Raw genomic sequence first — 12,316 nt, forward strand, 5'->3', positions numbered from 1 at the left:
CACTTTATTCGTTTAATCGACAGGGCTAAAGCCCAATTCGCAATATCATGGATCAAAGTACAGGCCCATTAACTCATGTGTCCAAGGCTGAACCTTAGCCACATGGCTTGCCACTAATGTACATTGATTTATGTCCAGATTCATTTCTTATCAAAGAGATAATTATCAGTTGAAAGTTATAGTCTATCACAATTGCTCAAGCTACAAGATTACTTGAGCTGCAAGGACTCTCTACTCTACCTATATAAATACAAAACTATTTTTCATACAGAACTACGTTCTTGAGACTTGATCCCACTGATAATTTGGGTACGTAGGCAACCGCAAGGTACAGTCTCATCATTCCCCCGATCACCATTATTTTTCTAATTACTTTTCTACGTTCTTCGTCTTTTTCATCAACACTTGGTGTTTTGATCATATTTGGTCGAAACAAAAGGTTATGAAATTAGCATCAAAGGTGGAATTTGTCGGATTGAAGATCCAAAGAAAGGCTTGCTTGCTCAAGTACAAATGACTCGAAATCGTATGTTTCCGATGTATATACAAAGTGATGCTCTTCCTTGTTTCTCAAGCATTGTGAAAGACTCATCCTGGATTTGGCATCTCCGATATGGGCATTTGAACCTCAATGACTTGAAGCTTCTCTGGCAAAAGAATATGGTGACAGAACTTTTGCAAATTGATCATCCCCCACAGCTATGTGAAGGTTGTGTTGTTAGCAAACAACACTGTGATTTGTTTCCAAAGGAAAAGGCTTTGAGAGCTGAAAAGGCACTGGAATTGGTCCATACTGATATTTGCAGTCCGACCAATCCGCAATCCAATGGGAGTAAAAGGTATTTCATTACCTTTATTGATGATTATAGCCGTAAAACTTGGGTTTATTTCTTACAGCAGAAATCCGAAGCTTTCTCGATATTCAAAACCTTTTAGGCACTTGTTGAGAAAGAAACTAGAAATCTCATGAAGGTCCTTAGGTCGGATCGTGGTAGAGAATATAACTCAAAGGAATTTGCAAATTTCTATGAGAATGAAGGCATAAGAAGGCAACTCACAGCGTCTTACACACCACAACAAAATGGTGTCACTGAGAGAAAGAATCGCACAATCCTAGATATGGTGCGTAGCATGTTAAACACAAAGGCAATTCCCAAAAGTTTTTGGCTAGAAGTAGTCTTGTGGAGCATCTATATACTGAATAGAAGTCCTACAAGATCAGTGAAGAATAGAACACCGAAAGAGGCATGGAGTAGTAGAAAACCGAATGTGGAGCACCTACGCATTTTTGGGCGCATAGCCTATGCTCACGTTCCAGATGCAAAGAGAAAAAAGCTTGACGACAAGGGTGTGAAATGTATCTTTCTTGGCTATAGTGATCAGTCCAAAGCTTATAGATTGTACAATCCTATAACTGAGAAGATCATCATTAGTCGAGATGTGGTCTTTGATGAAGTAAATGTGTGGCAATGGAAGGTTACTGATACTAGAAAGTACACTCTAGTGGTGTTTGATGTTGCTGATCCTAGTCAAGTTATAATGAGTGACCTGAACCCATCAAGTACAAATTCACCAAGTACATCCCAGCATCATACATCTTCACCAAGTGCATCCAGCCCACAACATGTGTCTTCACCAAGCTCATCCAGTTCTCAATCCAATGAGCAATCAGTTTCACCAATTATAAGGACTCGACGACCTTCGACGTATTTGGCTGATTATGAAGTGAGTAAGTTTGTAGATTGTGATTCTTTTACTCACTTGGCTTTATTTGTAGACTGTGATCCAATTGCATTTCAAGAAGCAGTGCAATACCCGAAGTGGCTAGCAGCCATGAAAGAAGAGATAAAAGCCATAAAGAAGAACAATTAACACATGGGAGTTAATTGCTCTCCCATATGGGCACAAATCAATTGGTGTTAAGTGGGTATATAAGACTAAGTTAAACGCAGAAGGGAATGTCGACAAGCACAAGGCTAGGTTGGTTGTTAAGGGCTACAAGCAATAACAAGGCCTTGATTATGAAGAGGTGTTTGCTCCAGTTGCTCGACAAGACACAATCCGCATAATACTTGCATTGGCGGCACAAAACTCATGGGATATATTTCAGTTGGATGTGAAATCCGCGTTCTTACATGGTGACCTGCAAGAAACTGTCTACATTGATTAACCTCCTGGTTTTGTGAAAGAAGGGAAAGAAGGGAAGGTGTATCGCCTATGAAAAGCCTTATACGGACTAAAACAAGCACCAAGAGCTTGGAATAGTCGTATAGAGACATACTTCATGAAAACAGGTTTTGTAAAGTGTCCATATGAGCCGACGCTCTTTATGGATCATTGCCCGTGTAGATTAAGTCATCTACATATAAGCACACAATTAAAAAATTGCCACCAGATCCAGCTATGTTCGATGCTTTCAAGCAATCCATGATGGCAGAGTTTGAGATGTCTGACCTTGGAAAGATGCACTATTTCCTTGGTATTGAGGTGGTACAGTCTGATGTAGGTGTGTTCACATCACAAAAGAAATATATTCATGAGCTATTGGAAAGATTTTAAATGAAATATTGCAATCCGGTTTGCACACCAGCTGAAGTTGGTACAAAACTCACAAAGGATCCTCAAGGAAAGAAAGTGGACATCACACTATACAAGCAAATTGTTGGGAGCCTTATGTACTTGACAACTACAAGGCCAGATATAATGCATGCGGTAAGTCTGATCAGTAGGTACATGGAGAATCCGAAGGAAATGCATCTTCTTGTAGCCAAGCATATCCTGCGCTACTTGAAGAGTACTAGTTCTTTTGGCATCTTGTACAAGAGTGATACACAATCTGAATTGATTGGATTCACAGATAGTGATTATGCCAGTGATCCTGATGACCGAAAAAGCACCTCTGGCTACACATTTATGTTTGGTTATGGAGCTATCTCCTAGTTATCAAAGAAGCAAAAAATTGTTACTCTGTCCACCACCGAAGCAGAGTATGTAGCAGTAGCCTCTTGTGCTTGTGAGGCGATATGGTTGAGAAGAATGCTCAACCAAGTGTATTTTCATCTCAATGGTAGCATTCTAGTATATTGTGACAACAACTCCACAATCAAGTTGTCAAAGAATCCGGCTCAGCATGGGCGAAGCAAGCACATTGATGTCCGTTATCATTTCCTAAGGGATCTTGTCAAGGATGGAAAAATTGATCTCATCTACTGCAAGAGTGAGGATCAGGTTGCTGACATTCTCACCAAACCCCTCAAACTGCCTCGGTTAAATTGAAATTGTGTGAGCTCCTTGGCGTTTGTTCAATGTCAGATGAAGTTTGAGGGAGGGAACTACTAGCTGGTGTCCTAGGTGCAGTACTAGCTGGTGTGATAGGTGCAATATCTTTCTAAATTGATTGCTAGCAACACAATCAGTTTAAGGGAGGGAATGTTAGAGTTTAGGATGTCTTTTAAGTATTTATGTAAGTCCTAAGTTAGTTGTCAAGTGTTGACAAAGTCTTTAGATTCAGTTATGGTCATGTTATGCACGGAACCATGTTCAGGTAGTTACCGCATTGTGTGGTTAGTGCTTAGTACTTGTAATGATCTACTATATATGTAATGTTGTCTCTGAATATAACAGAGACCTTAAGTTCCAATTCCAAGTCTTCTCTTTAGAATACAACATTCTTCCCCTCTCTTTTCGCTTTGAATGTGGCATCACCTTGAATCTCATGCAAGTTATTTATGATTTATAATTTATTTTCGATTAGTTTGATTTTTCTCCTTTCTCTATTAGCTAGCATCTTCAGCCCCCAATTGAATCATTTGAAAGTATTGAATTTAACAAATTTCAGTTAATGATACTCACACTTTCTCTTTTCTCCCTCTTCTTTCCTTCTCGAGAATCAATTTCGATTTTTTTTATGTGAGTCTTTTGATTTCTTTTTTATCCCTACCTGTATCTTCATTGTTCTCTTCTTATATGTTTCTTTTCTCTTTAGCACATTGTGCCTCTAATTTGATTGATGCTTCATATCTTCACTAATAATTGGTGTTCATTTGCAGCTCAGTAACTACTCCTCCTTTGAGGTGGTTATGTTCTGCAAGTCTCACTTTGATCAACTCTTTAAGAGGACTGGAATCAAAGTTTGGACAAAAGTTTTGAAAGTGTGTGGTACTCAATTCGTTGAATATGATGTTGTTACTTATTAGTTTCATCTCATCACTGCTCATTTCCTTTCTCACTTTTTGTAGGTTCTCCTAGAGTTGTTAAAGTTGACAAATCTGTTGATGAGGTACTAAATTACAAGATTTATCCCTTGAATTACCCATTATCCTATTTATAAAAAGCTATATGCAAACATTAAACATATTTTTGAGTTCATGCAAATTCTTTGTATGTACAACACTTTTTAAGTTGTTTCTGGTTGTGGATTGAATTGCACATGGCCATGCCAATAGCAAAGTTTCAAATATGTTCGGTGGAACTCAAGATAAGTGTGTTGCTTGCAAGAAAACCGTTTACCCAATTGAAAAGGTATTAGGAAAATGCTTATCAAGTTTTACTATCTTTATAGGTATTGTTTAACTCTGTGGCGATAGTCGAAGTGTAAGTTCAAAAAACCAAATAAATTACACACTTGGGAAGAGACCTTGGTGCTATTACTCTTACCTAAGCTTCAGGCTCCCCAAACTGATTATGCGGACAATAATGCTAATAATTCACCTAAGCTTAAGGCTTCCCAAACTAATTACACGGGGCAATGCTAATAATTCTGTAGGTTGACTTGGTTCTAATATTATTTCATCAAATTTTACGATAATAAGATTGGTCATACCATGATAGAAACATCATAATTAATGCTTGCTCTTACAAATAATTGGTAAAGGTGAAAACATGGAAATGCCCACCAATACTTGACTTAAGTACTTCCAGGCTAGTTCACTTGGCACCAGTATCATGGGGATTTCCATTGTGTCTCCATGATACCATCAACTATTGATTCCTAACCTAAATATACTATTAGCAGTTGTATATTAATAGCAGTTCTTACATATACTAATATTAGTAGTTATATGGAAGAACTATTCATAACCTCGAGTGTATGAATTCTCTAATTATATATATGGTAGTTCAACTTCTCTGGTTCACTACAAAACTTATAGTAAGAACCCTTTACAGGAATGATGTCAAACTGGTTGACATGATTCTTTTGAGGCGGTCAAGAAGGTTGGCACAACAGGATGCTTCTTGAGGTCATTCTAGGAACATCCTGAGTGCTTCGTTTGACTGGTTCATATGTTGATGGGCAGACGAAGAAGCATTCCAATATATAAAAGTGCTTTCTTATTAAGTTGTATAGATTCTTATGCTATAATTTTTTATTTATTGGTGCTGAATTATGAGCTGTCCTTCTAGGGAATGATTTGTTCTTACTGTTTCTAACTGAAATGTATAAATATAGATGATGGGCAAATTCAAGAAGAACATTTGTTGCAAATGTTATCTAGAATGATACAATGGATTGACCCACCTCATTAGATTTCAGCCACTATTGAAGATGGAAAAACTGAAAAGTTCTATGTTGGGGTCAATTTGAGTTGTCAGTCTTTGTACTATTTATTACCATGCTCACAATTTCTTCTGATTTGTCTCAGTGAAATGTTTGATGGTTGTCATGTGTTGCTTTCTGTGGCCCCTCTAACTACTCCCTTGGTGTTTGACAAGCTACTAAAATCATTAAGGTTAGGATCATCCTCCTCGATATAACACTACTACAACACTTCTCAATACCACTGCTACAAGCCTCTTAGAGCTTAAGGAGAGTGTCAAAGGTAATTGAGGTGTAAATGTGTAATCCTCAAAGTTTATCTGTCTTCAAGGTATGATTATCCAACTAAATAGAGTCACCACCTATTTATATCCAACATTCATATATTAAATCTCAGTGATAGCATTCAATTGCCCAAGTCTTTCTGTACAACAATCCTTTTATATTATTTTATGTTGTTCTATAGAACGAAATGGTAGATTATGCAGACAGTGAAAGTTCTTCTGAACATGAAGTTGAGGTGGGAGGTGCATCGAAGATGGGAGTTATGGACTCATGGTTATGGAACTGTTATCTGGTGGCTGGTGTAGGTTGCTCATCAAAGCCAAATGGCGTAAGTCTCTTGAAATACTTATCAGATTTATGTTTTGCTTATAACTTCAGTCTACTGTTAATGAGACTCCATATAGAGAAGAACACTTACAGTCAAGAGATATCTTCAGACTATTGGGTGATTTTTGTGTGTTAGGGTAACCATTATGCTATTCCAAGTTGTTATCACTTTCACCCACTTGGTTTGATGTTTTTAAATTCTGAACTTAAAATAAATCATTTGGAATTTGTATAGGGTAACAGATATAAGTGCAAAGCAACTGACGGAGAATTGCAGACATGTTCTATGGGTATGAGCCTATCTCGATCTCTCTTTTAAGTTTACATCATTTTGGCCTCTCTCTCTCTCTCTCTCTCTCTCTCTCTCTCTCTAATTAAAAAAATTAAAAGACCTGGATAAGAAAACCATCAATCTATTTCTCTAAATTAGGTTTGGTTGTTACTTTCAATTCTCTAAATCATGCGAATTTCCTTTTATTCATCAATTCTTCAATTTTTTTTTTACCTTTTTTTTTATTTATTTTTAGATCTTGATTGGTTGATTGTTTCATTTGAGTACTAATTATTTGATGAATTGATAAAAAAAAATTTAATATGAATTCATCTGTGCTTGGATTAATTCACTGCTCAAAAGTTATTTGCAATATGAAATAGGGTTGGTCGTAGATTGTAATTAGGTAATCCACCAACTTAAGATTCAGGTAAGAGTGCGTAATTGTAATCCCTTTGACTTGAATTTTAGATGTTTTAGTTAACTTCGTGTTGGTACCCTTTTTAAAGAAGTCGATTTGGGGATTTGATAAGATCTTTTTTGTAATTGGGATTTGCTTTATATGTTTAGTTTCTAAAATTGAGTTTTGGGTATTGCTTACAACATGTAGTTTTTTAAATTGGGTTTTGGGATTGAATTAAGAAGTAGGAACTGAAGTGGCTTTCAGATTTTTTTTTCCCCCAGACTTTATGTTTTGTAATTGTATTATGAAATATTTTTTCATGTTTTCTATCTGATGTGGCCATTCGCTTCTCATTTCTTGATTAGGAATTATTTTTCTTGGCCATGGAATATGATTGTTGTTGTTTGTGTTGTAAACCAGTAACTAAAAAACTCAATATTTACTTGTCGACAAATGTTATTAAGTTTCTAATATTGTTGGAATATGGTTAGAACGTTTCATTCATTTTTTCTTCAAATTTCACAGAGTTCTCTTTTGAGCTTGCAATAAACACTACCCTTTTGGTGGTGATCATGTTGATTATTTACTGGATTCAATGTACTTTTATTGCGACCTTGCAAGTTTCCTTCCATTTGGGGGCAACAAATTTTGCGCTATTATAGGTACTCTTTTTCTAAGCTTCACTATTGTTTTCTTTTTCTTTTATATACAATGTTCTACTTTATAGCATCTTATCCCATATTGATCTATGCTTGCTATTTGTAATGGAAACTACTCTCATAAGAACCTTTACAACCTATTTTTTAAATACATTTAATATCTTATGCTTGCTCTTGCGTAAAATCTAAATGGGAGTCTAAATAGGTTTGATATCTACATAGGTTAGACTATAAAACCTGACCTCTATTTCTTAATGGGAGTCTAAATAGGTTATGGAGCATTGAGCGTTTCATAACCATGTGAACTGATAGATTCTACTCCATGAACCCCTCTTGAATCTCCAGTACGTAGAGTTCCAGCAGCCCCTAGATATGTGGTGACACGAGGGACTCAATTGAATTACCATAGCTTGTTAACGGCGAATAAATAGAGCAAAAGAATAGTTGCTGCCTCTGTTGCACTAACACATTCATACTATGCATTTTACAAGAATGGGCTAGGGGGAAAGGATAGTGTCACTAGCCATGAAATACCTATAACTTTATAAGGGCTTGTGCTATGGCGTTGCATAAGTTGGCGTACAACGTACTCCTCAATCATGAAAGAAATGACCTGCAAGTAGCAATATAACACTTGAAGGCATGTAGTTACCAATACCGATTTACTTCACGCTTTGTGTTTATTATTATATTGGATATATGGTTTTATTGAGATAGGTTTTTGATATTTGCGGAAGCGTTACAGTTGGTTATATCATAATGCAAACCTGGAGCGAGTGGATTTGTGCGAGAATAGCGATTCATTTATCAGATAGTAAACTTTATTTATTTATTTTTTGGGCTTAATTGAATGCTTAGTACAATGGTTTAGTGTCTAACTGTTACTTCACAACTTTAAATCATGTTAATCAATCCTTGGTGAGTTGGCGAGAATAATGTTGGAAGCCCATTAAGAGAACCTTAAGTTCCATAGTAATTGAGTACTTGGTATGTTGGCCATTTGCATTGGTGCTGGAGTATGACAATTGGGTATATCAATTTAATGGGCGCACCTAAAAAATTGCAATGGAATATTAATAATTTGCACTTAATGTTAATGTTGTCGGAGTTTGGCATTTTCTTTGTTTACGAGGATGATTCATGCTTTGGTAAATAGTCACATAGTACATAGTAACATGGCCAATTCTGCTAACATCAACCCGTCTTACAGCTCATCTCTCCTTGGGAATCGATGGTGAAGCCTTACATACTTTGGTCGAAGCTATTGAGATATCCCATAAATTTAGTCATTTACTTTATGCACATGACCTGATGATGCACAATCGATTGAGTGAGCAGAATATGATGTTTGCTTCAATCAAGTTGTATATTTTGTCTGTGTGTGTAGCAATATAACACTTGAAGGCATGCATACTATTTAGGAGCTTAGAAATCTGAATGTGTTATGCACATTTTCAGAATATTGCAACCAAGCAACTTCCTAGTATGAAGACATTTATTCCACTGCCATATTAGATGGTGGTGTAGTGCATAACCGCATATTTCTTGAATTTAAAGTTGTTTCTCATCTATTTTTTTGTGCCAAATTGTTTTGTGGGTAGTACTCATTCATTCATGGAGCAAACATACTTTGAATCCTTGAGAATTCTATAACATAAAACATCAGGGCTTAGGTTGCCTCTTAAATGTATTTAAAACATTGGAATTTTACACTCTTCGATAAGTTTTGTTTGACATCGCGTGCATCTTGCTAGTATTACTAAATTATATTTATTAGTATAATATGTAGTTTTAATTTCATAGTATTTAATGTTATAAATAATATATATAATAAGACAAAGTGGTTTTTTGAGAGAGGTGTTAGTGCACGACTGCACGATGTGGATCACGTCAGGGAGGACACGTGTGCGGTAGAGATCTTCTATGGTTGAAGTGGGCTTCGGGCCTAGAGTAAATTTATCTCCAAAAAAACCCAACCCAATAACTATTAATTGAACATCCCAATCAATGGTATGTTTTCTTCATAAATGATACTCACAAATAAATTTGACCATCGCCAAATTAATCTCATAATTATTCGTTTTGAAACGTCAAAAAATAATTATTGGATCATCGTGTTTGAACTTTGCATGGGCTTGGGCCTGGGCTTGAAACGCACATTCAAAGTTGAAACACACCATAATTGGCTTAGCTTAACTTTAAACACTATTAAGGAAGGATTTGCCTATAATCAATTTTTTGGTAGCTAAAATGTTGCCTACGGAATGGCAAGGGAAAGAGTACAAAACTAAATTCCTCTCTAACTTCCTCTTCCTAAGAACCGTTACATTATTTTCCACCATTGACTCTTCCTTCCAATAATACTCAATGCTCTCCAAGACAAATGGAATTGGCAAGGCCAAATTAATTAGCATAGTAATTTGCACGTTAGCACCTCTAAATTAATTGGCTCCTCTTCCTATTAACCTTACCTCTACTATTTCTGAAAGTTTTCACACAAAAGAAGTTCTCAAGATCGATTCGAGAAGAGTGATGGAGTTAGGAGGTGAAGGTATCTATTCATCTCAGATTTTTTGTCTTTGTAAATTTTTGTTAATTCTTTTATTTTTCCCTCCATGTTATGTTTTTTCTCCCTTCATTGTTGTTGCTGTCTACATAAAATTATGCTAGTATGTATTTGAGTTCATAATTAGCTAGCCTTGATAAGCAAAAAGTTGTCGTTTTTATTACCTTACCCAAAATGGACAAAAGAGTGTTTTCACTATAGACCTAGAAAAACATAACAAAGAAATGTGCAAAAATAACATAGTATATTAGCATCACATGTTTCGACCCCACCTACGTGGCAAACGTTCATTAGTAGAGGTCTCCACTTTATTCGTTTAATCAACAAGGCTAAAGCCCACTTTGCAATACCATGGATCAATGTACAGGCCCATTAACTCATGTGTCTAAGGCTGAACCTTAGCCACATGGCTTGCCACTAACGTACATTAATTTATGTCCAGATTCATTTCTTATCAAAAAGATAATTATCAGTTGAGAGTTATATTCAATTACAATTACTTAAGCTACAAGAATACTTGAGCTACAATGAGTCTCTACTCTACCTATATAAATACCAAATTATTTTTCATACAGAACTACGTTCTTGAGACTTGATCCCATCGATAATTTGGGTACGTAGGCAACCGAAATGTATAGTCTCAGCATTCACTCAATCGCCATCGCCTTTTCACTACTTTTCTATGTTCTTTATCTCTTTCATCACTACTTAGTATTTTGATCATATTTGGTCGAAACATAATTGGCACCGTCTGCGGTTCTTATTCAAAACTGATGACCACGTTCTACAAAAGTTATGAACAATACTCGACGAGCCTAAGTTCTCGATGCACTTACTGACGATCATCGCGAATGTGAGGTTCAAGGTCAACCTAGCAGTATCAGACTACTCGATCTTATTCCTTTTTAACACCCGATTGCATGCGACCCGGCTACCGTTCCACCGATGCGCCAAATTATTCAGCCCGAAGTTATTGCCTCTGACGATTCTTCATCATCTGTTGCGGATAATGTCAGTCATATGTCTTAAGAAACACTTCTTCAAAAGTGCACGAGTGTGCGACAAATATAACAACTACTACAAACGCCGTCTGAAACGAACCATTTCTCTCGAAGATGGTGTTTTATCTGTCACACCACAACGTAACGCACGCCAACAACATAGTTGCGTGTGGGATCATTTAAGTGGTGATGATTAGATTCTCGTTGTTCGCAATAGTTATCCACGAGTTTAAGACAATAAATACGGACTTTGCAATGGTTACTTTTCACGAATCTCAGCAAAGCATATCGAATTCATATTTATCCATTATCTTTTGATAGTGACGATGATCGTTTAATATTATTTGTTAGTACGGCTCTTATATCAACTGAATGGAGGCATTCTTGCTTTGAGAAAATTGCATTGGCCTTGTTTCATGTTGTCAGACGTCTTAAGCTTATTTCAAATAAGGAATAGTCGAAGTTTATACTTATCAAATATCCGCTGCATCAGTTTTTTCGCAATGTCTACGGATCGAGTCGGAGAATGGAAAAGTTACCGTAGCGCTTATAACATTGTCTCCGCCACTCATATAGTTAACAAGAGACAAACTTTGGTTTTGCTAATGGCTGATTTTCTTATCAATGATATTCCTATGTTGAACACATTACTCGATGAGGAACATGTAGATCCCTAATTGTCAATACCTCCCGAGGGCGATGACTTGAAATATTTATCGGATATATCAACTGATTGATAGATTTACACCGATAGTTTGCATAATAAGTCTGGCTTTAGTCTTGGTTTTGTCATCTTGAAGCTTAATGAAGACATAATTGGGAGGTCTCTACGTTTAGGTTTTGATGCTTCACATAATATGGCCGAGTACGAAACTGTCATTTGAGGTATACGCACAACTCTTCAGTTGGGGGTGACTAAGTTACAATTAATTATTCTAAGTTAGTTGCTAGCCACTTTGAATGATAATATGCGGCTCGCGATGATAGAATGGACGTTTATTTGGACTTAGTTCAACGAATTGTATGAAATTTTACATCTATCAGTATTGTACAATATCCACATTATGATGTAAGGCATCCTGATTTTATCGCATACTTATCCGTGGAAAATCAAGTTGTCCTTGTCACGACAACACTAGATTAACCACTTATGCTGTCAAATGATTCCAATGAGCTTAGCACTAATAATGTCTTAGTATGATGACCAAAAACTCTATCGCAGCAGCACAAGTCTCAATCCTCTCCTTCGTTGTTTTAGGAAGAGCGAA

At 36.4% G+C, this 12,316-nt stretch overlaps 1 protein-coding gene across 1 annotated transcript; it reads left to right on the plus strand.

Moving 5' to 3' along the window:
• The first annotated feature begins 2,559 nt into the window (after nucleotides 1-2,559).
• Nucleotides 2,560-2,940, plus strand: LOC147489464 (secreted RxLR effector protein 161-like). Its single transcript, XM_086574647.1, has one exon. It carries the CDS (start codon nucleotides 2,560-2,562, stop codon nucleotides 2,938-2,940), a length of 381 nt encoding a protein of 126 aa, XP_086430773.1.
• The last annotated feature ends 9,376 nt before the right edge of the window (nucleotides 2,941-12,316 follow it).

Source organism: Coptis chinensis, chromosome 7 (assembly GCF_015680905.1).
Source record: "Coptis chinensis isolate HL-2020 chromosome 7, ASM1568090v1, whole genome shotgun sequence".
NCBI classification, from domain to species: domain Eukaryota; kingdom Viridiplantae; phylum Streptophyta; class Magnoliopsida; order Ranunculales; family Ranunculaceae; genus Coptis; species Coptis chinensis.

Excerpts from the sequence above, each read along its gene's own strand:
- LOC147489464 (XM_086574647.1), top strand. The coding sequence starts at position 2,560 with ATGAAATATTGCAATCCGGTTTGCACACCAGCTGAAGTTGGTACAAAA.